Consider the following 17,485-nt stretch of genomic DNA (forward strand, 5'->3'; position numbering starts at 1 on the left):
ATCTCTGGGAGTCATCTCGGCATTTTGGCAGTGCATCCTCAAGGAAAGGGTTCCTAAGGCGCCAAGTTTCACCTAGCCTGTCGCGTGGGTTTATGAAAGGACACAAATGCTAACATATGTTGACTCTGGTCTGCCCTGATTTCTGATTCGTGGGGTCAAAACCTGCGAAGTGCGGTCAGATACTGATGCCACATTGCTTGCCCAAGGATGGCAGCCAATGATATGAACCGCGAGTGCCGGTGTGTGTTTATAAATGATAAATGAACTGTATAGTTAGTTGATAATGTTTTACTACCGCCTATTGAGCATGGCCTGAGCACAAGTGTCAACTCGTGGAACCAGTCGTCTCCATGATAAAATCATGTGGGACTAGGGATAGGGCTTAGACCGATAAACTTCCCCACTATCCGTGTTGAAGGCTAACGATAGGCTCGCAATAAGATGGCCAACATAACTGACTACCTTATCTGTGGTTGGATAGCATGTAGCTGACTCATGTGTACATGGCTATTTTTAACGCAGCAGACCGCATGCTACATGCCAACAGCTGGCCAGTGTATATGGAGTACGGTAAATGGACAAGGCAGACCAATCTGATTAACAACCAGGGCAAAGCCACCTTGTGTCCGGCCTGATCGACAGGTGGAGCTGGCACGCGGGGTCAAATCTCAGTGGAATGTGCGACAGAATATAGTTTATGTCTCATGAATGCCAACTGTTGACAGTGAGATTTGCTGATCGGCCCCCAAAGTAGGACATGAAGTCGTTTAGGTGTGTTAAGGTCAACGAACTCACCTGTAGTGGGGTCCGCCTGATAAGATAAAGTGTGGCATCACGGCGATTGCTATTGGCAGGTGTGTAAGAATGTTTGTAGATGCTGTCAGCGACCGATTATCTCCGCGTGGATCCTTCGAATTGCCGCTGTGGAAGTATCCGAGTGAGGTGGAGCTGCAAGTCCTGCAGGGGGCCTAACAATATCCATCCCTTACCGCATCGATTCACAATTTCCTCGCAAGCACGTATATCTCTATTGAAATACGCTCACTTGCCATGCGCAACACGGTGCTTTACCGTCCCCGTTCCTGTTTCCCATGCTGATGTTAACCATTCGAAAGTCATCATGACGGATAAATCTTCCAGCACCCTCTCTCCGCAGTCATCCAGGAAGGAGGCAGCCCTCCAGAAGACAGCTCCAGACACTCCCCGGCCTCGGGATCAGATCCCTGATTGGAAATGGAAAGGGAGTCTCGGCGTTGTCATGCTAACAACGGTAATCAATGGTTAGTTGGGCATGCTCTCGAATCAACTCCCAGTTTTGCTGAGTACGGTATTCTAGGATACGATGTGAGTAACGTGGCCAACATCCAGCCGCGACTGTACGAGGCATTCGGTAACATTGAGCTTCTCCCGTGGATCGGCCTTTCTTTCAGCTTAGCCGTCTTTGCCTTATTATCCTTTTCTCGGAAGATCCTGTACTGTTTCGACATGCAATGGATCTATATTGTCAGTATTGTTGTCTTCATGGCCGGGGCTGCGGTGGCAGGAGCGGCCCATAATCTATCCTCGGTCATTGTGGGTCGGACAATCATGGGTGTGGGTGGTTCTGTGATCTATCAATCGTGAGCTATCCTTGATCTCCGCTGCAGAGTCATATGCCCTAACCAGATTAGCAATCTGACTTTCGTCGCCGTGTTCGCCACTCCAGCCGAGACACCCCGTCTTTTTGGACTGCTGGGTGCATTATGGGCCGTAGGTCTCGTCATCGGCGGCCCCATCGGGTCAGCCCTGGCCACCAACAGCAGCACGACCTGGCGATGGGCTTTTTACATGAACCTGCCATGGGCTGGCCTTGGCCTCATTATAACCTTTATCTGTATGCCTAGCAAATACCTCGGACCCGACATTCCCGTATGGTCTCGCCTTGCGCGAATCGACCCTATTGGCATCAGCATGAACATGGCCGCGCCGGTTCTGTTTGCCCTGGCCTTGGAATTCTCCGGTCCTGTCTGGGCCTGGGGATCTGCTGCATCTATCGCCGTGTGGGTAGTCTTCGGCGTGGTGATGATCGGGTGGATCGTCCAACAGTATTGTTGCATCGGCACAACTCCCGACCAACGTGCCATTCCGGTGCACCTGCTCAGTCGCCTTGATTTACTTCCCCTGTGGATCGCGTCCGGATGCGCAGGGGCATCGTACGCCGTGACACTGTACTACACTCCGCTCTTCTTCGCCTTCGCCCGCGGCCACAGTGCTTTACAACAAACCGTCCGTCTTCTCCCATTCGTCCTAGTCTTCATCGCAGTAGTTATGCTCGTTGGGGCGCTCCTGCCGGTCTTCGGTCGCTACAATATAATCTACATCATCGCGGGGACAGTGACCATCGCCGGAGGCGCAGCGATGGCCGCAACACTCAGCCCCAATGTTCCAGAATCACAGGTGCTAGGTCTAGAAGCCCTCATCGGAGTCGGACTGGGATGTTCATACCAACATGGTGTCGGCGTCTCCAATGTCATCAACAAAGACCTGCGCGATAAGGTAGACAGTGTCGTCCTGTTCAACCTGTCGCAGATGGGCGGGATTACTATCATTCTTTCTGTAGCGGGCTCGATCTTCCAGAATGTGGGATTCAATCTATTGACAGATGCTGTTGGGAGTAATGGGTACTCCGAGGAGGATCTGCGAGAGGCGTTGGCTGGTGTGTCTTCTGCGGTGTGGGAATCTGAAGATCCGGCGGTGCTTGCGCGTGGGGTTGAGGCTGTTGCGGATGTGCTTGCTAGGGAGTTCTATTTGGTTGTTGCTGGTGGGGCACTTTGTTTGGCATGCGGGTTGGCGATGAGGTGGGAGAAGTTGGATTATGGGAAGGGGAAGGGGAAGGGAACGGGATCTGATGCTTGATATTAGGGCTTGTACCGGATGTACTCTGTCAGGGAAATTTGGGTTCGGTCTACATATATGTTAATGGTTAATAAGTGTCTACTAACTCGGTTGCCAGGCTATATATAGTCTTTGGCAAATATAATGTCATAATCCTCATTGCGAAACCAGTTTGATTCCGGCTTGTGGGGATAATATCGCAGAAATAGCACTTATCAATGACCATGACTACGGTGTACCGGCCGACCTGTAGCTCCGAATCCGCCGGGCGATGGTCCAAGTACAACACCCGACCGTGGCGCAACATCTCCACCGTCATCTTCGACAGAAAGAAGAAAGACGAGTTGCTCAACGATATCAATGAGTACTTGCATCTTCGCACGCGCCGCTGGTATTCAGACCATGGCATTCCCTACCGACGAGGATATCTGTGCTTCGGCTGGGGACGGGATTCGGGACGGGATTCAATTCCGATTCCCCGATTCACTCGGATTGTTATATGCCTTTCAAGATGGCCACCGACTAGTGATCGGGAGAGCCTTTTAACTTATTACTATATACATATAACGGTGCGCTGCCCATGATTATCTTCTCACTGAGAGGAATAGTACTGATGTGTAGGTTGCAGAGGGGAGAAAATTTTCTACGTGAGGAATGTCTTATGGAGGTCATATGGAGGTCATATCGTCACAATGTAGAGTAAGTATATAGATATTGAGGTAATTTGCATTTGGAATCTTCCATAGATAGTCAATGATCAACCAGACAATGTACATAGCACAGTCAGTCAGTATAAAACAGATGGGAAATATCCAGCTGATTTCAACATGGTATAAGGTTGCCTGTTGTTAATGCTAGAATTCTCCTTACCTAGCCATCCCTGTTATTTCATATCAAGGCCGTTCCCTCTTGCACCGTTAATAGCACAAACAGATAACTAGATCCAGATAGTTGGCTTCATAAAATTTACTTGACTCTGTGCTCGGATTTCGGACTTGAAACCCGACTCGGAAGTGCTGGAATGCTAAGCGCCGAGACCCTTGCATAAATATCTGGAATTCCTCGCAACACATTCTCTTTCTTCAGAAATTCCTTTTTGCTGAAAGTACTAACACGTAGTATCACTCAGAACGTCATGGCCTTTCTGTATCAAATGCTAGGGAGCAAAGTGTGGCCGCCGCGCGATACGAAACCCGATCTGACTGGACGGACTCTACTCATTACTGGCGCGGTATGCCTCGTTACAGAGCTAACTACCGCCAATACCGAACTAACAAATGGTTTCTATCTAGAACTCCGGTCTGGGGTATGAATCAGTGATCAAATTCGTTCGTGGTTCTGCCAAAAGAATCATCATCGGCGTACGGTCGGTCGAGAAGGGCGAGGAGGCCAAAAGGGCGATCCTAGCCCAAACACACCCGAATAATGTCACCATCGACGTTTGGCATCTAAATATGTTGGACTACACTACGATTGAGGCATTTGCGTCGCGCATAAATCGCGAGGTGGACCGCCTAGACTACGTTGTGCTCAATGCCGGCATTAGCCCTCGTGCGTACAAAAAATCAGCCTACGGATTCGAATCGGGTCTCCAGGTTAATCTACTCTCGACGACACTCTTAGCATTACTTCTGCTGCCTAAGATATTGGCGAGCAAGATCGACGACTTCACCCCGGTGATTGAATTAGTGGGGTCTGGCACACATCAGCGGATGCCGGAGCTGCTGCCGGACACTGATAACCCGGAGAAAGATATCCTGGATGTCTACAACTCAGAAGCCTCATTCAAGACGTTCGGGTTTATTCAACAGTACTCATTGACAAAGCTCTTCCTCATGTATGTGCAGTGGCACCTTGTGAAGCTGGCGAACGATCAAGCTGGATCACCTCGAGTATACGTCGTTGTTGTTGGCCCAGGCCCAACTCAGTCGGCACTGGCAAGAGACTTTCAAGATCAATCCTTCGGAGTCCGCGTCGCTGTCAACACTATGAATTTGATGATGAAAACAGCTGAACAGGGCGCAAGAACATATCTCAGTGGCCTTATGCTTGGCGAAGAGGGCCACGGGCAGTTTTGGCAATGGGACTCAATCAATAGGTCTGTTTATATACAAGGCATGGACTGGAAGACACTAGACCGCTAATAATGTGAACAACAGGCCTGCGAAGTGGTGTTCGGACCCCAATGCTGTGGTGCGATCGGAGCGAGTCTGGGCTAGCGTGCTTGCTGCCCTTGAGAAGGAATTTCCTGGAACTCGAAAGCTTGTGGAAGGACTACAAGATGGACTCTCCGCTCATTGAAAGACCCTGTTCCTACGGTGCTGGGAAGACAGCTGTCACGCTGGTTTAATATTTGGGTGCAGACTGAGTTTGACTGATTGTGAATATAATATATCATTACAGCATTCCCACGCGAACTGGACTACTTCTCATGGATCATGGTGTGTGAATTATTGTATCGACCTTTGGAAATAACGATGTACCGCACTCTCGCTGATGAGATCCATATTTACCAACTCAGCTTCTAGAAAATATTGTAAAGGTGTCTCCTACAAGTAAACTCTTTGGACTAGACTTTTCACTTAAGTATTTTCCTGAATTATTACCCTGCTCTCGTTTCAGCATGTTATTTCGGCCACCCATATTATTTGGGAACTACTTAATATGCTCTGAATTACTTCCGACCAGACATACAACACCGCCCAAAAATACGGATACGCTAAGACCCAATTTACGCAAGGATTTGATTCGTAAATTCGGCCACTTTATCAACAAGCTCCTCCGTCCATGCCAAATGAGGCGAGTGTCCGGATGGCGCGTGATAAATTGTAAACCGGTTGCCCGCCAGTGTCTGAAGCGCGATCATGCCTTCCTGATACTCCTTGGGCAGAGTCAAGTCATGCTCCAGCACCAGGTATGCACATGGCAGGGCAGAGTAGGCATCGTTCGTAAGCCTGTCAGTATTGACGGGGGACGCAGTGAGAGTAGCTGTCCATTTTTCCGCGGACTCAGCATCCAGACCATTGAAGAAAAAGCGAGGGGCATCGACCGGGGTTCCAAGGCCCTTGACGCCGTGTTTCTGGTTTTGTTTAGCTTCTGATCTACCTTCTATCATCAACTGACACATACGTGGAATTTCATAAACGGTGGAGTGAAAACCGTGCCGTCTTTCGGCTGGAAAAAACTATGAATGGACTCGCCGACGGGCACAACGAAAGCACCCATGTAGAAGATACCAATCAGGCCCCCTTTCTTGCCCTCGCTCTCCCGAGACGTGGCTTGCAGTTCTGGGACGGCTGCCTGGGTCGCAACCCAGCCACCGGAGGAATGTGCCACTAACAGGACGAGTTTCCCCTCCTGGTTCACTAGCTTGTCTAGCAGTTCGACAACGACATTGACATCGTCGGTATCGGTAGGGTAGCCCTCTGCTGGAGGCTCCAGGTCGAAGTCCGGATGGTTTACATCCCCCACGTTGAGCTTGCTGAGATCGCACGTTGGCCGGAAAGGGCAGTAGGTTTCGAATCCTTTGGCTCGGAGCTGCTCCATGAAGGGCTCATACGGGGCGGGGCTGTGATAAGAGCCATGGCAGATGACAATAGCGGGCTTCATCTTAATGTTTATGAGAAATATCAATCCTGGAAGGTTATGGCTTGGCGGGGATGAGTATAGCTGTAAAGTTCGATAAACTCGTAGCGGATGAACGGAGCACGTTGAGGTATTTATATTTGCAACAGGAACCGCAGGTATTCGTGGGGGCCGAGAAAGTTCGCTTGGGAACTGCGGATTTGCAGGGATGAAGTAGACATCTTTGTTTGATTAACGCATAGCCCCTGAGTGTCAAAGGTTTAGCTGATCCAGCCTTGCCCTAAGTTGGATATGAACAGGAATAGGCCACAGTATCATAGGCCATTGCGCCGCGATACAGGGGTTCACATAATTATACCCGGTTCGGTTGATGCACTAAGTCAGATAGCGCATCTCCACCTCCAATCAACCGTTCATAAAGGTCCAGGTTGTTTACCCACTGGTTGTCCTTTGTTGAGGCTACTGGTAAAGTCTTGGGTTGTGTTGGTCTCCAGTCCCCGAATGGCCCAGACCCCTGCCTTGGAGGGAACATCCTATCCCATCAACGATAGTATAGACTTATGGGCGAGGCCTTCCGTTACATCTTGATCGGCTTCTGCTTCTTACTGGGAGGGGTAATAATAAACATTCGGCTGCTACTTTGAGGTTCGTCACTAATTTATTGGCAATATTCAACGCCTAGAAACATATTCAGGAGGAAACACCCACGGCGTTGTCTCGACATTCAACGTAATTTCGTGGAATGGAGGGCTGAAATGAGCTACATGAATAGAAAAACGAAAGGAGAAATACAGTATAGTCAGAAATTCAGGCACAACAATCAGAACGAAGATGAATGGGGGAGAAAAAAACGGAGGGTGATCTGTCATAGAGCAAACTGACAGCTAGATAGCTCTTAGCTCAATGAGCGTAGAGTTTCTGGTGTCCATATCGCTCATCCCTGTCATTCATTACGCAAGGACGCCAGGAACCTCTACTTTATAGTCTGTATTTCTGCCGGAATCCGTCGCCGACCGCATATCGCTTGAGAGGCCCCATAGAGGTAGTCAAGACCACAGTAGGCACGTTGCCAGTTGAGTGCATCGAGGTCCGGCAGCTCGTCCTGTTCCAACATAACCTCCTTCCTGAATCTTGTACGCCAATAGAAATAGGGGACTTTAGGAACCCAAAAGGGGAACACCAGCATCAAGTGTAGGATCTCCTGAGATCCGAGTAGGTAGTCCATGATCTGGAGAATAAGTTCCGACGGAAGGGAACGGAGATCGCAAGTCCATTCCCTGTGTAAAGAATGATTGCATAAACACCCTGCTAAGTGGCATACCGAAGGTTACGTATAACTGATCAACGCCATGATTTGAACGTTGTTTGTGCCTCGCGACGGGATATGTCTCTCGTTCTTGCGCAAGAAACTCTCGAATCTCAAGAAGGCTCAAAGGATCCGCTGGGGGAATAAAATTCGCCCTACGACCTGCAGTCGGTGATGCCCATGGCAGAGCATTGATGAACTCCTTCAGATGAGTCTTGATGACGTTGACATCCAGAAGACGCGTCGTCAATACCCAAAACCCTTCATGCATAGCATATCCAGAGGCTCCTGTTTTACGACGCATCCTGTGCGGGATTTCCAATGGGTACGCCTCTGTGAGCTTTATACCCATGTTCTCCTCCAATGGGGTGCAGAAATAAAACTGGTCGCTATCCTCCGGTGCCTGGATTAGGCAGTCGTGCCCATCAACAACCATGCTAACCCCAGTGAGACAGAACGTTTTCGTCGATGTCTCATAGATAACTACTTCAGGTCAGCTGTGATGAATGATATAGCAGGTGGCAGCCAAACACACCCGCCCGATAAAGCCAAGCCCACATCCAAGGCTTACGGAATTCCGCATTCTGCAAATCAGAGGTTTCGCCGCTCAGATAGCCTTGGTTCTCGAGACATGCTCTCCACTTAGTGGATACTTTAAATATGCTATCTTCACTTGTCATACAATCTCTTCCCCCGGGCTTTTGGCCAATCCATTCTCTGCATATCGCGCAGAGTCCAAGGTCGCAGCCTGGGATGGGTCGTAGTGACCCGAATGGAGCCATTTGTTGCAGTTTGTAATTGTGTGGATGAGGCTGATAGTCGGTCGACTGAGAAGGATATTGTCCGATGTGGCGCAGGCAGAGCCTGTTGAGTGAGATCACTAGCAGTCCAATCATCATACCATAAGAATGACGGAACTATGTGACAGTGTAGGTTTCGCGGCGAGCCCTTGTCAAAGTCTGCCGCGTCTTGAGGCTCGCGCCGCCTCGGTTCCCTGGTAGGTCTTCCACTTGCGGCTCCTTGTAAAATTACTCTTCCCACTTAACTTCTAGTTCCTCATCGATTGAAAGTTAGCGGAGTCATTTCCCTATACAGTTCCACTGATCTAACATGGCACCCTGAGGATATGCAGTCTGGAAGCTGTAGGTTCACACTATATATGCCTGGTCACAAGCCTTCCTTGATGAAATGAATATAGGTAATCCAAACAGATATACCGTGGTCTACTACAATGTCCATCACGAAAGGTTCACGTGTCAGTGATCTGTTTGTCTGGTTCTTGAGCGATTAAACTAGCTATAAACCATGTCTGTATGTGGCATTTCCTTTCAGTGTAGCGTTGAGCTGTGTAAATGTGCCCGTAATAATGTAATCAGTCCTATGCTCCTGCTGGGCAATTTGCATGACTTACACTATGCGTGACTCATAATGACTGAGGTATGTATTGCTTATTCCTCTGCTACCTGACAGAGGTTTGCATTAATTCATCTGTCGACTTCTGAACATATGGAATCTGTATTGCAAAGGAAACTAGAGGAGAATAGCGGCAAGCAGCGAAAACTGAAAAACAGCACTGACCATCACAAACAGGTCAGAGGTGCCCGCTCATATCTCTTACCACCTTCACTCGGTAGAAGACAGGAAACCAACTTCACCGGAGCCAAGCCATATACGTGTGGGTCACCCAACGCAATCACCCCTGCACACCCAAATATACCGATTCCTTTCAGGAGTGGTGAATTCTGATTTTATCACGATTCAACTTTCAGTTGCACAATGACGGGGCTTTGCTTGTGGACCCATAAGGGAGGTAAAAAAGAAGGCGAATCTTCTGAGGCATGGAGTGGGAATGCTCCTGCTAGCGAGCTTACCTTTCGGGAGAGAAGCTCCGGCAGGAAGATTATAACAGCATTCAAAGTGAAGTGATTCGACGGGCGTCATCGAGGAATTAGGTGTCCCCACCGTTGTGTTGGGTAAGGTGTTTGGCCTCAACCCCAAAGACACCACCAGCTGCATGGATACCGAAGATATCAGCAATTCCACCTCTTACTCGACGACAACCAGTACCGAGTTGTCTCGGTCCTACGAAGTTCCAGCCGGTCGAACGTACCGTAGGACCGTGGTGTACTCCAAAGGCACTTTCAAAGTTCAATTCCGTCCTCAATACACCCTAACTATACGTTTAGGAGAGACGGTGAATTGGCCTGAAGGCCCGGTCCAGGACGCCTTCGGTATTGTCTCGGAAAACTTGCATATACGGGTTTCGGATATTACCGACGATGGCCAGGAGTCTACCATTGATCCGCCTCCTTACCTTCACTGACTCCTTCCGCCTCCCATCAGGCAGTCTGAGCTCCCATTGCTACCGTGGGCATTTAAGTATCGACCATTGCTTTACTTTTCCAAATATGTAGCTCTTACGTGTCCCTCTTAGCAATGTTATTGAATTCTGCTTATGTTTATCTTCTAAAACACCACAATGATAACATCCTCCTCGCGTGCGTAAAGAGTGTGGAATATGAGAAATCATGATATCCTATCTGTAGCAGTAGACTCCCCATGTGAGACTCCGCATCTGCACCTCCAACTGTGTATGCATAGTTACAATCTGGATACCGCCGATTGAGGGGTCTATTGTGTTAGATCTGCTGTATATCTCAATCATTAATTTCCCGGTTAAGAGATGGTTGCTCTTAATGTGACATACATATGCCTGGTCACTAACCAATAGACAAGCTATTTTTCGTCAGTATCTATTCTTCCCCATGGTAAGAGGGACTTTACTATACTAACCCCTGTGTTTTACTACTTACGGTGATATCCAATGTCTAATCATTTTATACTCAATTTTGTCTAACCACAACTTGTATCCGCTCCTAATCCATGAAGGAGCACTAAACAAGCCATATCGTCTATAACGGATACTTTATCAACACCACATCCACTTCCAAAACAGGCCGAACCGACTCAGTCCTGCTTCAACCCCACCCTCCCCGCCTTCCTAAGCCCGAAGAACCCAACCAGCGTACAAACAATCATCGACCCAAACATCGCCCAAAAGCTCGCCCGATACCCATCCATCAAGGCATACCTCTCCTTGGCAGCCCCAGACTGATCCGTCACCACCGTCGAAATAACCTGCAACACGGCCAGTCCCAGAGCGCTCCCGAACTGCGCCGAGGTGTTGAATACTGCGCCAGCCAGAGCCTGCGTGTCGTCTGGAAACACATCGGTGATCACGATCAGACCGACGGTGAACAGCGCATCGAAGCTAACGGGCTGCAAGATCTGCGCGAAGAAGGCGTTCCCCCAGTAGGGCCAAGAGGGTTGGATGACGGCCATGAGGAGCGGGGAGCCGGCGCAGAGGAGCGAGGTGATGGTGACGATCCAGACGGCGCGGATTTTGTGGACGAACAGGCCGATGATGAGGTTGAGGAGGGCGCCCACTATCAGACTGGGGAGGATGCGGATGGATGCTTGCAGGGCTGAGAGGTATTGGACCTCCTGGAAGCTATGGGGTTGTTAGTGGGGAGCTGTGGTGGGGACCATGGAATTGTGGGTCGGCTTACAATAGACTGGCGAAGAGCTCCATGGAGTTGAGGACGGCGTTGGAGAGGGCCACGGTGGCGCAGACGCTGGAGAAGGACGTGTTTCTCCACAGGGCATTCGGGATTAGGGCTACTTTGTTCCGCTTGACTCGGTGGTGGGAGGAGATGATGAAGAGCGGGAGTGCGATTGCTGCCAGGCAAAGGATGACGATGCTGTCGACAGATTTGATGCGCGAGGGGTCTGCACTGACGATACTGTTGTCTGGTTAATTTTGGTTCGATGTTCTTTATGGAGGCACTACGTACGCTAGAAGGTAACAGAGTAGGGCCATGAATGCGGAGGCCAGAAAGGCACCAAGCCAGTCGATCTTCGTCCGGACATTGTGGAGGAGGCTTTCGTCTTCGGCTCTTTTGTTCTTGGGCAGGGTCCACACCGCAATAAGTGCAAAGAAGAGCGTGATTCCTCCGGCAATGTACCATCCTGCTCGCCAGCCAATTGTATCGACTAGAACGCCTCCCACGACCAGTCCGAGTGAGAAGCCGAGGGGTTGACTGAGACCGATGCACGAGAACGCAAGGTTACGGCCTCTGCCTTGGGGCAGAAGCTGGGTGATGATAGAGATCGAAGAGGCCAAATGGAAGGCCAGGCCAACACCTTGCAGGGCCCTCATTACGACTAGCCCTTCTCCATTCCGAGCTAGCCCTTGCCCAATCATCAAGGCTCCGCTGGAGAAAGATCCGACCAGTTCAACCCATCGTGGGCCAATAGTATCCGCAAGAGAGCCAGCAAGAAGAAGTGTGGACGCAGTAGCAAGACTGCTCACAGATGAGGGCCAGAAAGCTAAGGAAGATGGCAGGTCAAGGTCTTTTGTGATGGTCGGCAGTGCGATGGTCACCAGGCCGTTGATCAGGCTTGCGGTCAGAGTGACTCCGACGAGCTGAACTATGACTACGACCTGCTGCAGGCGAGTTTTCTTGATTGCTTCTCTATCCACGGACGATACTGACGATACCGAGGACGCAAAAGGTGGCGACTCAATTTGCGCCGTCATCGTTGTTGTAGTCGTCGGTGCCATTTTGATCGCAAGAATGCTTCTGGGGAAAAAGGCGGAAATGCCTCGATACCCGTCATCGTGGGCATCTGGAGTCGGAAAAATTTGGCCCGGTTGAAAATATGGAGACGCGAGGGTTTTAGCAACTCAATTACTTAATGGGATCCAGTTGCGAGTCGGAGATTCTTTGGCGCATCTGATTAGATCCCAGTCTAGCCGAATCGAGCAAGAATATCCTCAATGATGGACTTACACTTTCACTCCGTCGCAAGGTTATCCAACTTTATTTACGCAATTCTATACTTAGCAGCGGCTAGTTAGAGATCCTTTCGGATGGCGTTCTGGCCTGGAGATGAACAGCCTCTGTCATCATCAAGTACTCAAGCGCTTATTGTGAATAAATGGCACATTCCGAGGTGAAGCAGACATACATTTGGGATATTTATAAGACTGGACAGATCAACACTGGCTCAATGAGTCTAAGATCTCTGCCTGGTGTTTGCTTAACGGACATCGAATCACGCCATGCTGCAGCATTTGTTGCCGTATGAAATTCTGAGCCGACTCTTTGGCCGGAATCCCTCCGAGTCTTGGCTCGGGATAGCCTTCCTAATTCTCTGAATTGACGTGATCCTTGGCCACTCGGTGATGATGGAATCTGCACCGAAAATCACGGAAGGGGCCAAATGTCTTTTCTGGCCACTCTCCAGTGCTCGTATCTTCTGCGTATTAGGAAAGAGACGCGATCTGTTGAATCCTGACTTCAACGGAGCCATAGGGACGCCCGGTCTAGCCCAAAGCCATGTGTAATAGAGTTTGCCGAACTCCGAGGGTCTTTGCTAATCCCCGAATTGCCACGAGGGGAAGGCGAGAAAGTCACCAATAATGAGAATGCCCTTGGTGGGTAATCTGGGTGCAAGTTCCCACTTGGCGTCGTTGTCAGCCCTAACCGCCCGCCGACTCTTTGGCACGTGCCACACGGTCGCTTTCTCTTTATCAACCCAACCCACAGTCAATGCCATGCTTTTTCCAAGCTTCAAAAGGCATATAGCCAACTGTGCCATGTGGGCCTTGTAGACATAACTAAGGGGACTTAAGAGCACTTCAGCGTGATAGATCACTGTTTCGGGTGCCAGTGGTAAACGATAGTGCAAGTTACCCTTATATATGTTTCGGATACCACCCTCTTCCCCAGATATACGTATAGTCACCAAAGGACAAAATAAAACCTTGTGCCGAGTATTAGTATTGATTTCATTCTCAAATCCGAACAGTACATCTGGGCCATAGTTTATCTTTCCGTCGGACAGATAGAAAAGAAACATCGGAGGTCGTTGTTGCAAAGGGAGTAGTATCGCAATGTCGCGGCAGCTATATACACAACGCAATCAGCATTCTGTCTGCAAGAAATGATAACGTATATAGGAGGTAGGGAGACTGTATTCCTCAGACGATGGTCACACCCAGTGCAGTTGCCGTGTAGGACAACTATTCAACGTCAGACAGAGGATCCCAGTACCCTGAACCAGTGAAACGTTACCGAGTGTAACCCACCACACTCTAGCATGTACTACACGAATGATCCTGTTTGATGTGGGTTTCCTCAGTGAGTGTCACGGAAAAGCGCAAGACTGACGTCAAGGTTAAGTTGTTGCACAAGAGATCTGCCGAATTTCAACGTAGAGAATAGCGTGTGGGTATATTGATTAAGTTCTTGGATAGTAAACACTGCTCGGCGCGGGAGTCATCCCACGCCATAGTTACATTGAAGAAGAGAAGACAAAGGAAATTGATATATGCAGGGAGCTGAGCCTTCGCTGGAGAATTGTAAAACAGGAGCCATTAGGAAGCAAAGTGAGGAGCGTTGAGGAAGAGACCCATGAGAACTCCACCCAGAGTGCCAGCAATAGGAATAGTCATAACCCATCCAATCATGAGCAGGAGAACTCGTTGCCAGTTCACGGCTCTCCAGGTACCGTTGCAGAGACCCACACCCACGGTAGCACCCGTGATACACATGGAGGTCGACACCGGGAGGGAGTACTGCGAGAAGATGAGGACGGTCAATGCGGCACCCATCTCCATGGAGCAACCACGACTTGGCGAATGGTAGGTGATCTTATTACCCATAACTGTGCAGAAATAGTAATTAGCTAAATAAACTCAACATGTGATCGGACCGACATCGCTTACCCTTCATGATGTTGTAGCCATAGGTGATGAGACCAGCAGAGATAGTGAGCGCAAGAACAGCGAGCTGCCACACTGGAACAGGAGCCTTGGATTGCTGAGCATCACCAGTCCTCCAGGCGGAGTACATCACCGCCCATGGACCCACAGAGTTTCCAATATCGTTAGCGCCGTGAGCGAAGGAGGCCGTGCACGCGGTCAGAACCTGAACGAACGAGTAGGTGTGCTCCACTTCATTGGGATACTTCGGGGCGTGTGCGTATACCCGGGCCATACGCTCACCCTCCGGGGTGCCATGAATACCAGATTGAGCGGCGTGGATATCGTAATTCATACCGTAGAGAAGACCCACTGTGATCATAGCGGGGATACGCTTGGCCAGTCGTACCATGTTTCGCCATTCGTAGATCTCACCGGCGCCCATGGGGTTGTCCCGCAAGGTGCGCATCGCCCATCCGAGAGGGCCACGCTTCTTCATGAGTCTGGCATGGAACCGTGCCTCGCCCTGAGCGACGAGCTCTTGGTATGTAGCCTGGGTTTCGGCCATGACGAGCGCCTTTTCCTTGGTATGGGTTTGGTCCTTGGCGGTCTCATCCGTCGTGGAGCCAGCAGTTGAGGGAACGGATGCCATATCATCGTGCTCATCCTGGACGACGGCATAGTCGGGAACCTTGGCTTGTTCTCCCACGTTCGGGGACTGGCGCGTGAGGAGGAGGGGGCCCAGGATGAACATCCACCACTTCACATCCTGGTCTTTCTTGATCACCCGCGCGTGCACAAAGGGAACGAAGAAGATGGCCGATAGCACAGCAACGCCACCACCACAGCCCATGGTCACGGCGGCAATATACCAGCCCGGCTTCTTGCTCAGACCCAAGCTGGGAGAACCCTTGTACACAATGGACAGGGTACAAATGGTGGCAGCCACGAGGAACCAGAATGGAGACGAATAAACCGCCCAGGGGACAGGGTTCTTACGCATGTGGACGATGACCTTGATCAACATGAAGATGATGGCACCGAACGCAGCGGAGATGGCGGGGGCCATTCCAAGACCGGCAAAGATGGCACCAAGACCCTTTCCATTATTCCAGCCCCATTGTACCTTGGATGCCCCAGCAGTGGCAACACCCACACCGGCGACGGCAGAGACGAGAGAGTAGGTGGAGGACACGTGAGTGGAGTGTCGGGTACACCACATAACCCAGGAGGACGCGGCCGCGAGGGCACACGCGAATGCCAGTAGTTGGACCCCAGCGTCCCCCTTGAAGGCGGACACGGGGATGATTCCGTTCTTGATGGTATCGGCGGTACGGGCACCTACACAAATGGCTCCGAGGAGCTCGAAGATAGTACCCAGGATCATGGCCTGTCGGTAGGAAATGGAACGCGACGACACACTAGTCGCCCAGGAGTTTGCGACATCGTCTGATTTGAAGGGTTAGTGATTTTTGTGCCACCACGAGTCGGTCAACGAGGTGACGACTCACTTGCGCCGTTGTTGTACGCGTCCAACATGGCAAAGATTGTGCCGATGGCAAACACATAAGTATACTGGTCGAGCACCGCCATCTTGACAGAGAAAGTTAACTCGGTTAACTGATGCTCGTCAAATGGAAGGAGGATGAGATGTGCGTAGAGAAGGAAAAGAGAAAGAAGAAGGACCAAGACGACAGGAGACAAGGTTTTATGTAGGTGGCCATCCGTCTAGTGTTGTATATGAAAAGTGGGACGGCGTCCAACGCAGGCGTTCACTACCCAGTGGCAACCCCAAGACGCTAGTCCACTTAGCTGTACGGTCAAGCCCCGACGGTGGAAAGTTTCAGATACGATGGGGGTTTCTTGTCAGCATTCAAGACTTCTAGGCAGTGGAAAGCGTGGTCGGCACCCACGTGGCCCCTGATTTCGACATGCAACCCGGGACGAGGGTAAAAGTAATTGAATTTAATCAATTCAGCGGATCAGGGAAATAAAACGAACGAAACAGAATTGGATGTCTACACGGAAGTTAACCATGCGAGGAACAGATGCGAGAAATTCTCCGACTCGGGCCCTACCAGCGCTGGTGCTCAATCACTTCCTCCCTCCTCCACTAGTCCCGTTGCTACGAATAATCCCCTCGTACAGTTCTCGTCTGTGACCGAAATCGTGTCTCACCTTGTCGCCCATAAGGCAATACGAGGGAGCCTTTTCCCACCGCATGACGGTGGCATTGCATCTAGACGGTGGTCTCCAGCCCGGACACGTTCCTCGCTCGCGGAGTCTGATTCGCAGCTGGAGTCTCACAGTGCAGTTGTGCCCGTGGCTTGGAATTGACCAGAGCTTCATCCATGACCGGCGTCCTTGGCACCCTTGGCAGAGGTCAATGGCTATCTTTATACGACGGCGCGCTACGATACAACCTGAATATCTAATATCTTCCCTCCGGGACAGGGCTTGGCATGGGAGCTGGCCTGGCCCAATCAGCGGGCCCACCGCTCCCACGAGCTCCGTCTCGACTCCCCGCTTGGTCCATGCGCGGCCGTGGCCAAGACTCCCTCCCATGCGTGATTTAATTAAGCCTTCTTTTACCATTGGCTGCAGGCTCGGCAGTCCCTAAGGAACCGTTCCATTCATCTTCTTCCACTTGATCTCATCCCGGTTCTGGAAACTGTCACAAGTAGTTCTTTTTGGTACTAGTAATTACTAGGAACCTTCCATGACTGCATCCGGATGTCAACCTCTGCGGTCCCTGGTTCCATCTTGAGAAGACACGTGCCTCGACCGTGCTATCAGTATGGGCCTACAGAGAATAGTATCCTACGAGGTATTTACTATCAAGATCACGAGATGCTGTTTTTCGAATTCTAATGGTAGTGAGTATACATGATCAATGGTCTTGGATTGTCTTTTTTTCTTCTTCTTTTCTTTTCTTTTTTTTTTTTTTTTTT

General features: G+C 50.3%; 4 protein-coding genes across 4 annotated transcripts; 1 reads left to right on the top strand and 3 right to left on the bottom strand.

The window, feature by feature from the left end:
* Nucleotides 1-1,120: 1,120 nt before the first annotated feature.
* Nucleotides 1,121-5,018, top strand: BDV37DRAFT_291749 (major facilitator superfamily domain-containing protein; the record flags this gene model as incomplete). Its single annotated transcript, XM_032089021.1, has 5 exons — nucleotides 1,121-1,280; nucleotides 1,337-1,619; nucleotides 1,671-2,837; nucleotides 3,994-4,105; nucleotides 4,167-5,018. 5 exons carry the CDS (start codon nucleotides 1,121-1,123, stop codon nucleotides 5,016-5,018), a joined length of 2,574 nt encoding a protein of 857 aa, XP_031934980.1.
* A 587-nt stretch (nucleotides 5,019-5,605) lies between these two features.
* On the bottom strand, nucleotides 5,606-6,483 carry BDV37DRAFT_289243 (alpha/beta hydrolase; the record flags this gene model as incomplete). The annotated part of the gene is made up of 2 exons (XM_032088418.1): nucleotides 5,606-5,953; nucleotides 6,004-6,483. The coding sequence occupies 2 exons, from the start codon at nucleotides 6,481-6,483 to the stop codon at nucleotides 5,606-5,608; spliced, it is 828 nt and encodes a 275-aa protein (XP_031934981.1).
* A 4,249-nt stretch (nucleotides 6,484-10,732) lies between these two features.
* BDV37DRAFT_276762 (putative MFS transporter) lies at nucleotides 10,733-12,365 on the bottom strand (the record flags this gene model as incomplete). The annotated part of the gene is made up of 3 exons (XM_032085624.1): nucleotides 10,733-11,276; nucleotides 11,335-11,568; nucleotides 11,620-12,365. The coding sequence occupies 3 exons, from the start codon at nucleotides 12,363-12,365 to the stop codon at nucleotides 10,733-10,735; spliced, it is 1,524 nt and encodes a 507-aa protein (XP_031934982.1).
* Nucleotides 12,366-14,207: 1,842 nt separating this feature from the next.
* Nucleotides 14,208-16,156, bottom strand: BDV37DRAFT_291754 (inorganic phosphate transporter; the record flags this gene model as incomplete). The annotated part of the gene is made up of 3 exons (XM_032089022.1): nucleotides 16,046-16,156; nucleotides 14,559-15,983; nucleotides 14,208-14,497 (listed from the first exon to the last, which is right to left on the bottom strand). Exons 1-3 carry the CDS (start codon nucleotides 16,125-16,127, stop codon nucleotides 14,208-14,210), a joined length of 1,797 nt encoding a protein of 598 aa, XP_031934983.1. The 5' UTR covers nucleotides 16,128-16,156.
* Nucleotides 16,157-17,485: the final 1,329 nt, after the last annotated feature.

This window comes from Aspergillus pseudonomiae (assembly GCF_009193645.1).
Source record: "Aspergillus pseudonomiae strain CBS 119388 unplaced genomic scaffold BDV37scaffold_147, whole genome shotgun sequence".
NCBI classification, from domain to species: Eukaryota; Fungi; Ascomycota; class Eurotiomycetes; order Eurotiales; family Aspergillaceae; genus Aspergillus; species Aspergillus pseudonomiae.